At 38.6% G+C, this 19,376-nt stretch overlaps 1 protein-coding gene across 1 annotated transcript in view; it reads left to right on the top strand.

The window, feature by feature from the left end:
• The first annotated feature begins 382 nt into the window (after nucleotides 1–382).
• Nucleotides 383–19,376, top strand: part of LOC135480850 (nuclear receptor subfamily 2 group E member 1-like) — a 52,082-nt gene continuing 33,088 nt past the window's right edge. Inside the window, exons 1-7 of the mRNA XM_064760780.1 lie at nucleotides 383–425; nucleotides 5,004–5,092; nucleotides 5,555–5,626; nucleotides 6,907–7,012; nucleotides 8,300–8,388; nucleotides 9,175–9,246; nucleotides 9,931–10,051. Of these exons, the coding sequence (XP_064616850.1) occupies nucleotides 383–425; nucleotides 5,004–5,092; nucleotides 5,555–5,626; nucleotides 6,907–7,012; nucleotides 8,300–8,388; nucleotides 9,175–9,246; nucleotides 9,931–10,051 (592 nt within the window). The remainder of the gene's footprint in view (nucleotides 426–5,003; nucleotides 5,093–5,554; nucleotides 5,627–6,906; nucleotides 7,013–8,299; nucleotides 8,389–9,174; nucleotides 9,247–9,930; nucleotides 10,052–19,376) is intronic.

Raw genomic sequence — 19,376 nt, 5'->3', positions numbered from 1 at the left:
TCAGATCATCGGTGTAGGAGAAAATCGAAATATCTTCTGAGAATCTACGAGAACAGTTAGAATAAAACTCTAAGTTGACAAGCGGCCTGATTTCACCGGTTACTCTTTATGACGTAGTGTTTTCATATTCTCGGTGTTTACATAAGCACCACGCTAGCAAATCGGTTATAAACTTTTTAACGTTAATACAACACGTGGCCAAGGAGAGCTTTTATCCAACATCCGCACCTGATAGCCATGACCATATAAGGCAATGCCTCTCGGGTATTGGTCGGTAAATGTGACCTTTTGCAGGGATGGTCGCGTACCAAAGATTTGGGGAAATAAAATCCTGTTCACCTGATAGTTTTTCCCACACAACGGATTCACGAACACTAACAGGATGGCCGTGTCTTTCATAGTAATCGGGTTCCTGCTTTCTTTAGGTAAGACAGTTTCTTGAAGAAAAGATTTCAACAAAAGTACAAAGAATTTTACCAGATCACTTCTTTGCCTGTCTTGGTTTTTAGCAGCAAAACAAAACAACTCTCATAAATTATTACGTCTAATCAACTTCTAATCAAGGTTTTTGATAAGATTTTTCCTTGCGAAATAGTATACCTTCAGTTGTTGTATACATTCAGTGTGACTTGATGAGGGAACATTTAGTGACAAAATAAAAATAACAAATCCTGTGGTATTTCCCACCAAAGCTCCCACCAGTACTAATCTCCACTTGATAAAATATTACACCTATATTCCGCCTTTTTAATGGACCAATTGTTAGGAGGCTGGTGTGGTTGGGATATCCGTGCAGCCTAGGGTCCAGGTTACACAAACAACATTCGTTTCCCAAAATGGGATTTTCAGATCACAGTCTGAAATATACCGGAAAATCGGCTATTACGGGTAAACCATTATTGTCTATTTTAGAAGATTCCGAAGGCGAACTTAGGGTCGATGAAGAATAATTGTTGTTGTTGTCACCTGAAAAAAAGCAAAACTTTGAAGATTCATTTGTTGCATGGATTACGAATGTGCACTGGGCTTCAGTCATGGCGAGTGATCATTTGTTTAGGGCTTCGTCTGATTTTAATGAATTTTTCGCTTACATAACGCTAATAAGTTTACCAACTTATTACCAACCGGCTAACACAAGGCTACAGCTTATTCAATAAGCCATATCGTCAGAGAATAGCTTGTGGGTAAATACACACCCATACTGTACTAGTTTTGCTGAAGACAAAGGAGCACTGTAAAGTATCAATAGAGGGAATGATATACACCAGGAACACATAGCACTACATTTCTTCTTTTTTTATTTCCAGCCTCACACAATACCTTTGCAGACACGATAGGTGAGTATAAATGGACTAACTCCCTGTGTCGACAAGAAATATTTATTTATTTAGTTGACTGGCGTTTTAACGTCGTACAGGTACTCAAGAATATTTCACTTGTACGACGTCGGACAGCATTATGGTGCAAGGAAACCGACTAGACCCAGGCGGGAGCCCAAGACCATTTGTCCAGCAATACCTCATGATGGTATGTCTATCAATGGAACTTGTCTCTGAAATGTTGACAATAGATTTTTTTCCAGAAGAATGCCTGAATGGTAATTCCGGCATTTTGCCCAGTATTATAGCACCATCATAGTATAAAATAACATAAGCATACATCGAATCGATTTACAAAAATATTTCGTTTAAGTTATGCGGACGAAATTATAAGCGATTCTGGAGCCACTTTCTGAAGCGATTATGAAGCCACGTCATTTAAGAGAAAAGTTCGAAAAATTGATTTACGAAGTTTTGTGAAAGTGGCACCTGATTTTTATCTAAAGTAAATTTTCGTTAGAAGGAAACAGAAGGCCTGAAATGCTTACGACGTGTACGTACATGTATACCTCGCTTTCCTATGGGGACTGTGATGATTTGCTTCTACTTCACCAGTTTTTAATTAAGAAATAGCGTTTTCAACGATACTCCATCAAAGCTTTTTACTCTAAGTTTCTAAAAAATTATAATGAGCACAGCACTTTAGTTTGCAAATATGCACATAGCATTCAAGATCCCTGGCCATTTATTTCATAACTGTCATAATTGCGAAAATCAGCTTATATATTTATATATATATATTTGCATTCGACCTGGAAATTAAAAAATTATTCGCTATGACTTGAATGTCGACTGTCTTCCCTGCCACACTGAACATATTGTAAAGTTCGTTTTTTTAAAACCTTGTAAACTACCTGAAAACAAAAGACATTAAGTTACACCGAGACACGTAGACTGTGTACTGTTATCGCTTATCTAGATCTGTGGAGGTGAAATCCACTGACCTCTTGACCCTCGTGTCGCCTCACGTACGCATGTATAGCATTCATAGCTAAATCACATGTTTTTCCATTTCACTAGTTCATTCTCCCAGGCACCAAAGATGGAAAGGGTAGCCACGTGACTTGTGTATCATAAAGCTTTCTTATAACTTTTTTGCTATTTTGTAACGTATTACTTTTTTTTTTACCATATTAGTGTTTTGTGACATATTACCATTTTGTAGCAAATTACTGTTTTGCACCGTATTAGTGCTTCATGAAATATTACCATTTGTCACATATTGCTGTTTTGTACCATAAAAGCCATTTATTTAACAAAAAGCCATTTCGTAACATATTACCATTTTGTAACATATTACTATTTGGTAACGTATTACTCTTTTGGACAACATTAATGTTTAGTCCTGTCTATTGGCCTCGTCTAAATCAAAATATCCTGATTAAAAAAATGTTTTGTTTTTCAAGTACCGAAGTGTGTAATCCACGTGTGCTTAATCCCATCTTTTGGATTATGAATCATTAAATAAATGAAATTATCAATATAAAAGACTATATTGCATACAGAGTAAAACCAGAGTAGCGACGACAGCGTAATAATTGGGAAATGGTCACACATAACCGGTGAAATGCGACCTCAGTCAGGGTTTTATTCCAACTGTTCATGTAAGTGGTTAACCAGTAGCACATTTACACACTTCCTACCATCATGGCAGAATTAAGTACAAAATAGGCAGCTATGAAAGTGCAATATATTAGACGTTCCTTCTCATCGTCATATTAAATATACAAACACATTGAAACAATGCACAGGGATCTTCGGAGGGTCGATTAGTAGTTCAACATTCTAAATGTTAATTTTACGCAAATAATAAATTTCTTAATAAACATAAAAAAATCTGATAATATGTTCTTCACGCAGTTTTCAGACATGTTGTTATCAAGAGCAGTCTGAATTCTTAATCTGAAATTATTCTTCTGAATGAATCCTCTAAGCAGTGCAAAGGTGAGAAAAGTGCCAGCCGGTATGACATCTGGAAAAGGTGCGCCCTTCCTTCCTCTTCCACTTACTGATAAAACAAATCACCAAAAATAGGACGATCCCTACTTTGTGGCCCGGACCAGTTTCCAACTCGGTCTCCAAATGCTATACATTTCAAAATTCTTATCTTTGACCTTTACCTTACTGCTATGTTTTAAGGAAGATCTGAATCTAAGTGTTGGACGAAAGTGCAGTTAGACAAAAATCCTTACCTGATTTAGGGGCGACAACTTTATAGGCTTAAACGGAGTATGTTTTTGAAACACTTATTAAAGCACATGCGCACATAATGGTGACGTCATATGTGCAATGGTGGCCATGCGTGGAAGCCGCGTGCGTTGTGAAACTGACACTCTGCATTTAACTGTTCACCTTATCTATTTATCAACTTCGTTTTTCGTCTTCTTTTATTCAGGTCCAAAACTCTTGTCTTACAAGACCACTTTCGTCGGAGTATCTAAGTTCAGAGAAATCAATAAACTTTGATGAACGTAATTGTTCTTAAAGAATAAAAATATATATGAAAAAATATGGTTAAATTGTGAATAAAATATTTTGTCATGGATCAATAATAGTTCCTACATATACATGTTCTCAAACTATGCTCAACTAGTTTTAACGGTGCAGAAAAGGTAAAAAGTACGTAAAGTTCAGGTGAAAGAGCGCGAAAAGTTAATCGTAAATGTGGTTTGCAATATCTTTTGCGATTTTTCATTAAAGAGAAAATGACACTTGAAATATTATTTTTATGGTGGGTATTCGGGACCACTTTCTGGTATATATTGTCTTTGTTTAATAATGTTTAATCAGGATATAACACATGTTTAATAAATATATTTGCACCAGAATTTGATCTTTTCCGCCAACAAATGTGTTCAACCTGGATTTTTATCATATTTATATCTTTAATATATTCATAAATATTATAATAATTCAGGCTGAATGCATATGTCTGGGTATAAACAACAAATTTACATTCAAATATATTTATTAGATATGCGTCAAATATTTATTTAGAACATTGTTATTACCAAATACCCACCATACAAAGATGTTTTTAAATACCTTTTCTTTTTCTTGAAAAAAAAATAAAAAAATTTTTAAGATCATATTTGCGAATAAGTTTTGACGCCCTTTCATCTGATTTTGGCATTAGTTTTATGTTTTCTTCTCCTTTAAGATAGACCCTTATCTTAATCTCAGGTTCAAGAATCCGCAAAAAGAAAAAAAAGGCCCATTAATTGTTTCAGGGGCATTTGCTAAATGACAGTATTTATCACGTGAGATGCAGAGCTGAGAATCATTAAAAATATCATAGCTAGCAGTTTTGTTAGCTGTGGTCTCCATGCTTCGCCCTTACGTGCGCTGTTCAGACAGTTCTAATAAAATTCAAACGCTTCATTTATTCTCCCATGTTTAATAAATAACTTTTAGGCAATAAGCCCTTTGTAAATTTCTCAGGGATTTTTTTTGTTTTCAAAGGGAATACAACTCCATGGCACAGCCCATCACTCAGTGAAATGATCCACTGGAATATACCTCCTAGTTGTCTTTTGTTTTTCGTTGCTCCTGCCCATTGTACTGCGCGCCATTTGCATTTATCCTGTGTTTGAATCTAATATCATTGTATATCTGTCATTTCAGGTGAGTCCAAAGGGCCGCTTTGTTTCTTCTGTCACGCCGTTGAAAATCCTGATGATTGCGAGACGGTTGTAGCCTGCAGCCAGCACGAGGTAAGACGTAGAATGCAAAGTCTATGCAGCACCCGAGAGTATTTTGGGTTTTGTGTTATTGTTACCGTTGATTACTCCTATGTCGATATGTTATCTTCGCTCGAACACACCACTAATGCCGAGAGCGAGTCTACAATAAGTCAGTAGTCTGCGGGATTCGTAACCACGAAGCGCACAGGGTACGGGCTCAATCCCAGCCATAGATAGTGATTTTGTTCATTCCAAGTTAGTTATATCGTTCGACAGCTTTCTTGGGTTGGCTGATGTTTTGCGTTCTTTAAATTTCCACATGTCGCCATCAGTGCAGTGTCCGTCACACCTGGAACAATCAAATAAAATGGATTTCTCTGTCACTAATGATGTAATAATGATATTATGAATGAACAGCCTACATTCAAATGTTTGCAAGGCTTGCATATTTTGAATTTATTGCGTATTCTGATATATCTTTATTTTTCACAGTCCTGCTACACTGAAAGATACATCAGCGAGGAAAATCACGAGTTTTTCCGACTTGGATGCAAAGCAAATCCGGTAGGTGGCGCTTGGTTTTCATTAAGCGTTTTTTTTATATCCCCAGGCTAATGTTATATTCTCTGATAAGTCATAACGTTTATGCCCGTGAAATACATCGTCTAGGCAACCCTGCCAACGCATCATATCGTGAGCGGAAGTATTTTATAACATTAAACTGAAATCTGAAAAAAAAAACGTGTCTAAATCGTCGACGGTAATATTCTAGTAATATTTTAGAAATGAACAAGTAAGTCTAAGCCGAGGGTTCATTTAGTTGCCCACGCTGGCTTCCTCTCCATCCCTGTATTTGGGAAGGTCTGCCACCAACCTGCAGATGGTCGTGAGATTCCCCCTGGCCCTACTCGGTTTTCTGCCGCCATAAAGCTGAACGCCATTATATGAGTGAAAGTAAAACTCCAATTAATTTAATAAATATAATCATTTAGATGATAAATATGTATTAAAGTTACTATATAAAAAATATCAAATCCTTGGTTGTCTTGTTTCTAATCCCTGCCGTTCAAATCCAGCTCGGGGACTCCGTGGCTCAGTTGGTTAGAGCGCTGGCGCAGCGTAATGACCCAGGAGTCTCTCACCAATGCGCTGTGAGTTCAAGTCCAGCTCTTGTTGAATTCCTCTCCGGCCGTACGTGGGAAGGTCTTTCAGCAACCTGCGGATGGTCGTGGGTTTCCCTTGGGCTCTGTCCGGTTTCCTCCCACCATAATGCTGGCCGCCATCGTACAAGTGAATTATTCTTGAATAAGGCGTAAAGCACCAATCAAATAAATAAATCAATCAAATCCAGCTCTTCCTACCTAGAGTGCGAATTCACCACGCAAAATGCAAATTATGCACTTGGAAACGTCAAGTGGCTACCCCAGCGCTGTGTTCGCTTTCTTCTTCCGGGAAGAGCAATGGGCTAAGTATTACATGGAAATTTGATAGTAATTTTAACAGGACAGCCTGTAATGTATGTAAAATTATAAAATTTATTCGTGTTTGTTTTTCTTTGATAGGCAGTAAACTCGCATTGAAAAAATGTCTCACTAACCTCACATTGGTATTGTTTATTATTGGAGAAAATCTGGCCGAGCACAGAGGAATATGTCCTCACACACCCCCCTACCCCTCAGCACGAACACGTTTTGTCGTATTCAATAACACATTCAGTATCAATTGTTGCTCGGCTCATTTATATGGAATGTCCTACTACTGGTTTTGAAATAATGAATATATGTAACAGTAAAACATTCTGTATATATATACACAGATGTGTATTAAGTTCTGTCATGTTACAGATCTGTAAACTGCTCCACGATTTCCAAGCGTCTCATGGGACCACAGGAACAAACTGTCTCTCCTGCTGTGATTCCAAATACTGCAACCAGAACCTCTGCCGAAACAGTGAGTAGGAATTAATATCTAAGTATTCTGTATCAGGTGTCTGTGAATAGAAGAAATGTGAGCATAGACCACTTCTGTCCTGTCACAAAACAAACGTAGCAAGTTGGGTTCCTGAAGTTAGGAAGTCTTTCGCATATTTGCTGAAAGGCGGCGATTACTTCCCACTCGGTTCCCACTCACAGATAAATCTTAGTGGCTTGGCATAAGCGAAGACATGTTGAGTGTTGTTTTAAATCAACGACAAATGGATATCCCTGTCTTGTTTCCCTTATAACGTTTTGTACAATAGTGCAACATGAAGTAACCTCTATTTAAGTCATCCTCCCTTTTAATTAGCAAGGTTTTATGAATAAGCTGTACATCGGAGGGACCTCTGAAATGGATAATGGGCGAATTAAATCGATATAAACTAGTAGAGGATCTGTGTATATATACAGAATATTTATAGTATATTCAAGGCAGTTATAATTTTGTTAACTTATCCCAAAAGGGCAAGACAGACGTTAAGCTGTGTATACGTTTAAACCAATCGGAGGAAATTTACAAATCCCATAGTGAAATACATGTAGGAAAGGTATGCAATTCCTTCGTAGAACTCAAACTTGTATATTCTACCTTTGTGGAAAAACATGGACTCATCTTTCAACATTTCTGCAATATATCTGCATATCTAATACAACAGCTCTGCAAAACCAACGTCTTTCGTGTAAGGTGTGTAAAGGTAGTGAGTTCCTGATAGCAGGTTTCTAGTTGATTCGTCTTTCTGACGAGAACAATAACTTGCTGGGCACCCTTATAAATTTGGTCTCAATTTGGTACTTCCTTAGTTCTTTGTTGGTTTGTGTTCAACGTTGTTTTAAAAATTAACCTTGCGGTTAATGACCTGGAATTGACGGCTGATATAAGAATGTCTGACTTGACGCCTGCATATACATGAGCAATACTTAATTTGAGCTGGTATACAAGTACAGGTGTCTGCCAAGAAGGGTGCTGCCCTGGGTTCAGCGTAATCATGACTTCATTGTGAATGATCACAATAGCTATCCATGCTAAAATCCTCCTCCTTTAGACGTATTTAATTTGATTACTGTGCCAGTCCAAAGGTTCAAACCCTGACAAGACCACTTTGTGACGTTATGAAATCATCCAAACAATTTCTGCACGTACATATTAATAAATTTGCTTAAATTAAGCGATTCGCTATGGCTTTGTTCAACCACCATGGGCAGATCCCATCGTTAAACCTCTGACATTACACGTGTTGCTCTCATTCATTTTTTTTTTCAGCCACCCTGGACAGAATCCAGTGTTACACTTGTGAAAATGTCCTCACTCCTCACGAGTGCGAAGCCGTTACCACATGCGATTATGACGAGGTGTGTTTACCTTCGGCCGTCATCGGCAATGTCCGTATAAAATCGACATTACGCAATGAAAATGATGTTTCCGTTACTCTGGCAACAAAATTCGGTTATTACTCCAACGTGTAGCGTCGATTTCCGAGAGTGAAGTAACAGTTTTTTTTTTAATCGAGTGAAGTAAATCCGTCAACTGAAAGAATTACAATTGATCAGTGAAATCAGAAGAAGTAAAGCTTGGAGTTAAAGCTAAATTAGCTGTCAAGATAGTGCAATGGAACAAAAGTTTCACTTTGAACTAGGTCATCACTGAATGAGTCGGCGAATCGGCTCTTAGCTAATGAGGACATACAGATTCGACCCCAGCTCCCAGCGTTTTGACCACGGCTTTAACTCATGTGTTTTATGATTTATTTATTGATTTATTTGATGGCTATTTAACTTATATGACGGTGACTAGCGTTATGATGGAAGAAAAGCGATCAGAGCCCGTGGGAAATCGATGACCATTTGCAGGTTGCCGGCAGAACTTTCCACACACTTCCGGAGAGGAAGGCTGCAAGAGCAGGACTGAAGTCACACCGCCCACATGGGTGGGAGGCTCCTGGGTCATTGCGCCGCGCTGGCACGCTAATAATCTCGTCCACAGGGGCACCCTGTGGTTTATGAAGTACCATCACCCATAAAATTGACGGCCGTCTTGTAAGTGGAAAATGTTTGAGGACGACGTTAAATAAAAACCCAAAATGTACATAAATTTCACCGCTTAATCCGTGTTATGATGAACCATTTTAACATTTTTAGGTTTGTGCCACGGAGGAAATTATCTCTGATCAGTTTGAGATCAGGTACAATGTGAAATGTAAACAAAAGCAGGTGAGTCTTCTTCATTCATGTTACTTCACATGTATTATTAATCAGGAAGGAGATTGTCATGGTTATCTTAAATCATATGATATTTCCAGAAGATTCAAGTGCCACTTTTGGGGTTTCAATCATCACCCACAGCGCCCTCTTAAAAATTGCTCAGATTTACTTCCCTAACGACTTCGATGTACGGGAAGTAACTCCAAGCGTGACGTAAAGTACTGACGTAGTATAAAGATAATTGGCTTTACCTCAGTTCATCTCGGTAAAGATTATAGTCGTCAACCAGTCTATATTTATAATCTATCGAAACTAGGTGTGGTGTGATAGAATTACGAGAAAAAAGCAAATGCCCAAGACATTGAGAAAACACACACAGAGGAACAGTTAACCATTCTCGAAATGTTTGTAGTGATCAAGCTCATACCACCTTCTGTTTAGTCTCATTACTGCGGTACGGAAACTCTGGTTGTTGTGAGCAAGATGTTACCTAATTTGTGCTTTGGTTGTCGTCCTCGTTGTTGTTGTTGTTGTTGTCTCAGTTTCAGATCTTACTATTGCTGACCTGTTGGTGTTGTTCGTTTTGTTGATGTTGCTATTGTTATGCTTCTTTTGGTTGATATTTGTTGTAGATTTTCTTCTCTTTGTTGTTGATGATGTTGTTTGTTGTTGCTGTTGCTGTTGTTGCTATAGGCCTGTGCTCTGTTGGGAGAACCCAGCCAGGTACGCCCCGTTGGAAAGCGTCAGGATGAACTGTGTGACCAATGCTGTACGACGCCATTCTGTAACCGAGAGCTTTGTGGAGCCACACAAGGTATGCCCATGTACCGATCGAATAAATATGCAAAAGTATCGACCCTCACGTACATGTATTTAGAGGAAGAAGGTGAGTCACATATAGATGACAGGACTGGAGCAGCTTGTTTAGTTATAGTGACCAGTCATACTCGACACACAGTGATCTAACAATGTGCCTGCGCTTGGAAGCATTGATTTATTTATTCCATTGGTATTGTACGCCGTGCTCAAGAATATTTCACTGATACCACGGCAGCCAGTATTATGGTGGGAGGAAACCTGGCAAGGCCCGGGGGAAACCCACGACCTTCTCACGTACTGCCGGAGATGATCGAAATATTGAAGCCGATGGCTCTAATCCCGCTTTCACTGGTAGGACGTTTGTAGTTTATTTGTTAAGTGGCGGTAGTTTCCTGCAGATTCCCAGGTTTCCTTCGCCCATAAACAACTAGTGAAAAACGACTGAATACAACATTAATCACCCCGGACCAAGCCGGGTGTCATCAAACTGAGACACGCCATATCTGGTGTCTGCTGTGATAAATACATGCATGGGATCGAGATCGATAACCAAAATGTGTTGAAAATTATGTTAAATCTTAAGCACATCATTACCGTTCTTTGAAAAAGTTAACAGGGTGTGTGAAACTCATTGCAAGATCTGGGAAGATGGTGGGGGCCTCCGTGGCTCAGTCGGCTAGCGCGCGAGCGCAGTGTAATGACCCTGGAGTCTCCCACCAATGCTGTCGCTGTGAGTTCAAGTCCAGCTCATGCTGGCTTCCTCTCCTGCCGTACGTGGGAAGGTCCTCCAGCTACCTGCGGATGGTCGTGGGTTTCCCCCGGGCTGTGTCTGGTTTCCACCCACCATAATGCTGGTCGCCGTCGTATGAGTGAAATATTCTTGAGTACGGCGTAAAACACCAATCAAATGAATAAATAAACCTTGGAAGATGCTACAGGCTGAAAGTCTTTGACAAAGTCACAAACGCAAGTGCATGTTCTGCAATACAAAATACATACAGCACAGAGGCTAAATCCATGACAACAACGACAGTGTGATACGGTTACCATGTGATCAAACGAGACCGGTGAAATACGGTTCCATATTACTGTCTTTATTTCAGTAGACGACATAATTACTTCTGATTGTTTAAAAAAGGTGGTTACATTTTTTTACATTTCTTTTCAGTGACGTACACCGTGGCCAAAACGACGACTTCCGCAACAGCGACTTCCGCGCCACCGAGCACCACAGGTCGGGCTGGATAGACATTAACCATTTTAATAACTAAAGGGAGATAATCCTAGTCCGACCGCATCGGGCAATTCTACGCGTCATCATTTTATACTAATCTTAAGAAATCCAGGTGAATTGTTTGGTCTGTTAACCTGAACTGATGTATATCACGGATATTTGAGTATAAAGAAGAAACAAAATTATGCTGTTGTACGTATTTATTGTATTGTTCTTTCTAAATCGAAAATTTCACATGAAGTGAAATTACTTTACATTATACCACAATATCCGTTCAGCTTAGCAAATCAAATACACATCCACAAAATCAGCACAAAAACTTCAGAACAACCATTAGAACAATTACATGTCGCCTCACCGGTTTGGGCCATCAGAATAACAGCTATGCCCAAGTCAACAAGATAACGGAACTGGACATAGCTTTGTTGGAAATGATCTGTAAGTTGCTATGGTTAAACCACCCATCAAATTCCATTCAATGTTGTGTGAAATAGTTAAAATGTTTTGGCCGAGATTTGAAAGATGGTTAAAGCATGAATGCAACTTTACGTGCAAAATTAACATTGCTGTAGTACTTCTAGGCATTTCCAACGAAAAAAAAAATAATAAACTTTCTACTTATATTAGCAAAAAGTTTGTTTTTGAGACGAAAAAAGTTAAAAATAAAAAGACTATTATATATAGAAAATCTGCTGAAAAAAATAGTTAAATACTTTAGAATTGAACAATATAGACCCAAAATAACGGGGAAGGAAGATGGATTAAAAGTGAAATTGAGTAGCAGCTTTAAGGTATTTAACGAACAAACAAATGTGTAAAATTGCGAGTGGAGGCGAAAGCGAAAGTGCGGCTGCAAATAAATGTTAGTCTTCTGATTGGTAAGAAAAGAAAAAAAATGTTCCAATTCAATACAATGAAAAAAGCCTAACACAGCAATTATTTTGCCCAAATTAAACGTGCGTGTATCAAGGGCTCAATATTCAAACTTAAAGTATAATCTTTTCTGGTGAAGCCACGTATCAAGTTTTAATTCCATACAATGTAGTTTACCATGTTGACAAAAGGAAAATGTTAGTTGAAGTCCAGACGTTGACAAAATGGCCACATTTCGTCCCAGTTAAACACAGAGATCCGAAACTCAAATATGACCTGTAACTTGTTTTGCTGTATTCATGTACCAAATTTCAGTTTAATGAGCCGTTTTGGATGAAGAAGTCTGTGCATACATGAATTTGATAATTTCAACGTAAACAAATCGGTTCCAAGCTGTATAAAAAGACGTCATTATTTTGCACATGTCATTACTTCTTCTTTACTTCATGAGCAAAATTATAAAGCCTACAGAAAAATTTAACGGAGACTACGTAAATGTAGTGCAAAACTTCACATCTCAAAGTTATGCAAAGTGACTTCCCGTCAAAATTGCAATCTCGTTCGACGCGTGATATTGCATTACATGATTTTCCTGCCCTTTGACATATTTCAGAAAAGGACCAAATTGTACACCGCTTGGACCATTTTATACATTGATTTATTTATTTTATTTATATCATTGGTTTTTATGACTCTTGTAAGCAAGACTATTTCACTTATACGACGGCGGCCTGCAATAAGGTGGGATGAAAACCCACGACCATCCCCATGATTGCTTCAGGTTGCACGTTCCCACGTACCGCCAGAGAGGAAGTCAGAGCAAATTGTCTGTATAAAGGTATCAGGAATATATCCATAGTGATTCAAGCGTATTAATCTATGACTGGTTCATCAACTGTAAGAAAATGTGACGACTACACTAAAAAAATAACCTGTTAATTTTTACAGAAAGTCCGTTGTCTGAGTGATGCTAGAATATATTCTGTTATTCCAGCAGATTATTCTGTTAAACATAAACACACATATTCTATTATTTCATCATAAAGAAGTTATCAGGCTAACAGGATATTACGTTAGTATGACAGAATATTATGTTGGGAAAATCTGTTGTCTGAGTGATGCTAGAATATATTCTGTTATTCCAGCAGATTATTCTGTTATATATAAACACACATATTCTATTTTTTAAACATAAAGAAGTCATCAGGCTAACAGGATATTACGTTAGTAATAACAGAATACATTCTTGCCTCACTCAGTCAACAGACTTTCTGTTAAAATTAACATATTAGTTTTTTTTGAGTGTATATCTGTGTAAAACTATTGAAAGCAGCTCTGAAGTAAGTCTCTAGTTGGCTCTATCCTTGTATCTGTTCAACTTTTCAGAAATACCTTATAATTTAACCACAGCAAAAATGTCTAACCACGCCAAAAATGGCAGTTTGTGCGCAAGGTCTAAATGTTTAGAAATGCATGCTTTTCACTTGTCACGAGAGGAGGAATTGGAGAATGGGAGGTCAGCTTATTCAGTAATTTGGTGGACACTCCCATACATTCCGAGTGACCTTAGGTCAACGATGTCACGTATTGGGATCAGCTGCGGATTTCAACCTGGAGATTTCTCAGACACACGGTAAAAGGCGGGGCTTTGGTGTACCTCACCGCATTACCTGGCCGCTGTCATGTATAAATGAAAAAATACTGACCTAAACATTAATCAGACAAAAAATGAAGAAATATGGAAACAATCTCAATTTGAGACTGAATACACTTATTGGTGCAGAAAAGTAGATGATTTATTTTGATTATTTTTAAAACAAGCGATCGATAACTGTGACCAAACATCTCCATTGTAGCTCGAGTTCTGGCAAAAGGCCCCATCTGTTTCCAGTGTTCATCAAGTGTTCTTCACCCAGAAAAATGCAAGGCAACCCACGTCTGCAAACACGGGGAGGTAACTTTGACAATGTTGCTTGCTGAGGATTTAACGTGCTGGTGAAGTCTATAGAGAGTGGTTACGAGAATACATAGTAATGTTGCCTTTTGGTAAATATTGGACAACCGTCAAATCATTGAATATGGCAAAAAGTATAGATTAACATAATTAAGAAAGGACCACTTACTCCGCTTTGAGCTAATTAATGCAAAGCATATACTAGTATATTAAAGTGGGCTGTATAATATTAAAGCTATATTTCATGAAAATTCTGTCGTCAATCTTCGTAAACCTGCTGTGCATTTGTAAATGTTGACGTGTGATTTCTCATTCGCATTTCTGAGCTGACCTATCAAGATTTGTATCTAGCTTTTCTTTGCTTTATAAGATCAAGGTACATTTCGTAGCTATATATTCTTTATTATCACAAAGTTGCCTGTGGGTTTTTTTTAACGAGCGCTTACAATGCAATCTGCTGAAAGTATTGTTAGAACAAAACATACACAGAGCGCTGAAACGGTTTCAAAACTGTGTAGAAACTACTCAATCCAGTAAGTATACCATCAACTGCGCTTACCGGCGGAATATTAGACATACCCATCTGGCATCGTTGATATAAAGGGCTGATTAGAATCTGTAAAGGTCAGATATTTCAATGGGTTTATTTCTATTGAATGTATTGTAAAGCCATTTTGCCATTATTTTAATCCCCATTAAATATATTCATACTTTTATTCTCAGGTGTGTTTCATGGGCAAGCAGGAGAGCCACGAACAGTACGACTTACGCTGCATGTCGGCTGACGTAAGAACATTTCCTACTTTTAATCAAGCGTACACGCATAGTGCTTACAGCGCATGTGCCATACTTTACGCTTGCTTTACATCACTGTCATCAGTAGCAAATTTAGTACAGAAATCTTGAACAACACGGAGGTCCCTATGGTGAGAGTAATGAGGCAGAAAGTGGTGTAAAAAATAATGGTGGAAAATATTTTTTTTATTTATTTATTTGATTGGTGTTTACGCCGAACTAAGAATTTTTCTCTTATACGACGGCGGCCAGCATTATAGTGGGAGAAGGAAACCCATGACCATCAGCAGGTTGCTTGCAGACCTTCCCATGTACGGCCGGAGAGGAAGCCAGCATGAGCTGGACTTGAACTCACAGCGACCACATTGGTGGGAGACTTATGGGTCATTACGCTGCGCTAGCGCGCTAACCAACTGAGCCACGGAGGACCCGGAAAATAATTATACCCTCATAGTTTTATCTCTTGCCGTAAGGCATTGTATTGTCCACATGATGCTTGTATGTAGCCACATTATAAACATGTATATTTACTCACACGGAACAAAACATCATCAACGTGATGTTGTATTTGCACGAAGGTATTTACCTGGTGTACCGAAGAAAATCGCCTCCCGAGTCTGTCACCAATGCAGTCGATGTGAGCTCATGTTGGTTTCCTCTCCGGCCGTAAGTGGGAATGTCTGTCAGCAACATGAGGATGGTCGTGGGTTTTCCCCGGGCTATACCCGATTTCCTCCCACCATATTGCTGGCCGCCGTTGTATAAGTGAAATATTCTTGAGTATGGCGTAAAACACCAATCAAATAAATAAATCAATCAATACAGCAGGCAGAGTAAAACCAGGGCAACTTCGACAATGTACATGATATTTGATGTATGGTTTCATGTAACTGGTTAAATTCGGTCTCTTTTTATCAAATTTACCTCAGATACGGTTTTATTCTAGCTGTTCATGTATATGCTTAAAAAAGTAGCAAAGTACACGCCCCCTATAATATCATGACTTAAGCAGAATCAGCCAAGAAAGTGCAGTGATGTTAAGTGCAAATTATTAAACATCCAACTGTTGGATAAAACTTCCTGAGAAAAAACCCTTGTTGAGAAAACAAGTTGATTGTTACTAACATTTCAAAGAAAAATGTATTCATGGTTTTTAACTATCAACTTACTATGTGATAGCTTTGTGGAACAAAGAGCAAGACCCGGTTGTTCTAAACTGTATTAAAATTTAAAGAGACCATATGCCGGAGATGTTTGGCAGAAAATTCATGTTTGCTAAACAAATCAAATTTTCTTTATTTACCAAGATTAGCCTAATTGGCTGAGCTACCCCAATTAACAGCATGAAAATTTCAAAACGTTTAATCGATCATATTTCGAGCTTCTAGAATACAATATCCGCAAAAAATCTGCTGGCAAATGTAAAACAATTTGCAATTGACAGTTTTTCTAGAAAAGCGACAAAAAGTGTGTTAGCTAAATCATACATTTTGCTCACATTTAGCGCCTATGGCACAGACATTTGTTTGGAGCTTTAAAGTATTTTTCTTTTTGCTCATGACTAGCGCTGCCAAAAAGCTCGAGCCGATGCCAACAATCACAGGAACCCCACACTCAATCACGTGACCTACGCGACTGTCGGCTGCTGCTCGTCAAACAGATGTCACGGATTCAAAGCCCTACCTCCAAGTAAGTCGTTCCACTATTCTTTCTGGCGTCCATTAACCCTACCAAAGCTTTTATACACATGACCTTTGTGGTACATGTAGTTGTCGTTGTCGGTGCAGTAAAAGACAGATTCGAGAAGGGAAAAAGACAGACAGCAGTTGAGACAAACAAGGTGACATGTCAAGAGAACGAAACCCGTCAGTAGAAATGTAATTTGTCATCAGTGAGATTTATCTGGGAAGAGCTAGTCAACGTCTCTCGTTTAATATGCACGTATTTCGATAGTGTAAACGCACAGTGTTTGTTCAGTCCCAGCATTGTCCAGGGCATTTTCAATATTTTGTTATTTATTTGACTGTTTTTATTTCACTTATACGACGACGGTCATAATTATGGTGGGAGCAGAGCCCGGGGGAAAACCCACGACCATCCGCAGGTTGCAGCAGGCCGTCCACTTTCGGCCGGATAAGAAGCCTGCATGAGCTAGTGCTCTAACCACCTCGGTCAAAGAGGCCACCTCATTACTCTGTATTTACTCTCATTGAGGCTGATTGGTGACAATGAAAATCAGCATCGACTGCTTAACTCTTCATACATCAAGTTCGTTGGATACTATTTACGTGAAAATCTGGGATCATTGGGAAGCGATTTTTAATTGTTTTTATCTCAGAATTTTTAAAATGTCACGATCAAAAAACCTGCTTATCCATGAGCCTGAGGATTCTTACACTATGATACCTTGGTGTTATTACCTTTCGCCAATATAATTTTGAAACACAAATTTGTTAAATAAAATCAACTGTACATGTCTAGCGTTGGATGTCGTTGTAAAAATATAAATCGTGTTGCAGCTACAACACCCGCAACTATTCCTACTACGACACCGACTACGAAGCAACCATCTACGGTGAAAACAACACCGAGCCCAACAACTAGCCCAAAACCAACGACGACTCGCAGAATAATGCCAACCACGGCGCCAAGCACAACGACAGCACAGCCCACAAGGAAGACCACAACGTCAGCTGCAACGTCTGGTCTAACGGCAGCTCCGACGCCTCGTACCACGTTAGGTGCGACGCAGAGCACACCGACAACTGATATGCACAGGAGAACGACAACTGGAACGCCTAGGACAATGCCAGCTGCGAAAACAACAATGTCAGCCAGTAAATCAGCGTCGCCCATAAAGACGTCAGCAAAGCCTTCATCGACTCCGACAAATACCGGTATGTTCTACAATTACCAAGACTGTTGATGGGTTGCATGATAATGATGATATCTTGAGATATTTCAACAGGGTCCGACCGGCGCTGTTAGCACAGTTGTTAGAGCGCCCACTTTGGAAGACGGTAGATCTAGGGTCAATCCTAGGTCGAGTCACGTCTTAGACCTTAAAGGGAAGTTGTAACTTCCTCGCTTGGCGCTCAGCATGAAGGGGATAGTAATGGCTGATTGACCCTTATCAGTAAAATATCTCACTCGGGGCGGCTTACGTGCCTTCGGTAAGTGGTCTCGATTAAGCAGCACTATATAAAAAAGCTGTGAAAATCCGTCCTGCAACAAGAAGATACATTACACGCACTCTCAGGATTCCTTCGTCGTCAAATGACTGAACAATTGTTTAGTACGACGTTAAACCCCAAGCACTCACTCGCACTCACACAACTGGGTCCGTTTGTTTTTTTTTATGATTCCAAGCAAAATTCAGGAAATCGAGATGATGAGTTGGGGGGGGGGGGCAATTATTAGCAGTTCTTTTAACTCTACACTTGCACCTAGACATACTCATTAAAAGTTAAATCCAGTCGCAATAGCAGGCACGGATGTGGGTTCAATCCCGGCCTTAGACACGAAGTATGTGGATTCCTTCGATCTCGCTGTTCGTGGAACCTTGGTGACAATAAACCGTTGACAACGATCTTGTGCCAGATAGCGCAGTCCAACATTCCTTGAAGACCACTTGTCCTCCCCAAGTATAGTGTTCATATGTGTATTGGTCATAAGACAGAATAAAGCTCGTGAGCAACTTGTCACAGGTCGATGGTTTAGCCTCGTCACTCCTGTTTACTCCTCCCGCAATACTGACTTTAACTGTGTTGTAAGCATAAGTGACAAATTAAGTATATACAGCGTCAATGAAATAAATGAAATGAATACATATAAGTAAATAAATGTTAAAACTCGTCCTGTTATACACTCTTATGGATTTTTTTGTTTACATTTTATTCTCTACAGCGACCGTTATCAGTGCAGGTAACGTTGAATAAATAGATGAATGAGTAAATAAATTAATGAATAAATAAAATAATTAAAGATTAACTTACTTAACATTGATTAAACGAGAACGACACGAAAAGTCAACAACTTTCTTACTAGCTTATATACACTCAAAAATTTAATCTGCTAATTTTAACAGAAAGTCTGTTGTTTGATTGATGCTAGAATGTATTCTGTTATGGTAACAAAACAAGTATGTCATATTTTACATAGTATTCTGTTAGTTTAATAGAATTTTTTTATGTTGGATTTGTAGAATATGTGTGTTATATTTAACAGAATAACCTTCTATAATGGCAGAATACATTCTGGCATCACTCAGGCAACAGCCTTTCTGTTAAATTTAAAGGATTAATTTTTTGAACGTGGATAGTTTATGTACCCTGGTTTTGTGTTATTTATTAACTGATCCCATATATTTAATTAAAAAATAAATAAATCCATAATATTTCGATGTTTATGATTTTGTTGAATTACATTCAATTAGAATCAGGTTTCCTCAGCTATGAAACCAGT

Source organism: Liolophura sinensis, chromosome 13 (assembly GCF_032854445.1).
Source record: "Liolophura sinensis isolate JHLJ2023 chromosome 13, CUHK_Ljap_v2, whole genome shotgun sequence".
NCBI lineage: Eukaryota > Metazoa > Mollusca > Polyplacophora > Chitonida > Chitonidae > Liolophura > Liolophura sinensis.
Note: the sequence above shows the minus strand (reverse complement) of the source record. Positions and strands in the feature narration are given on the sequence as shown.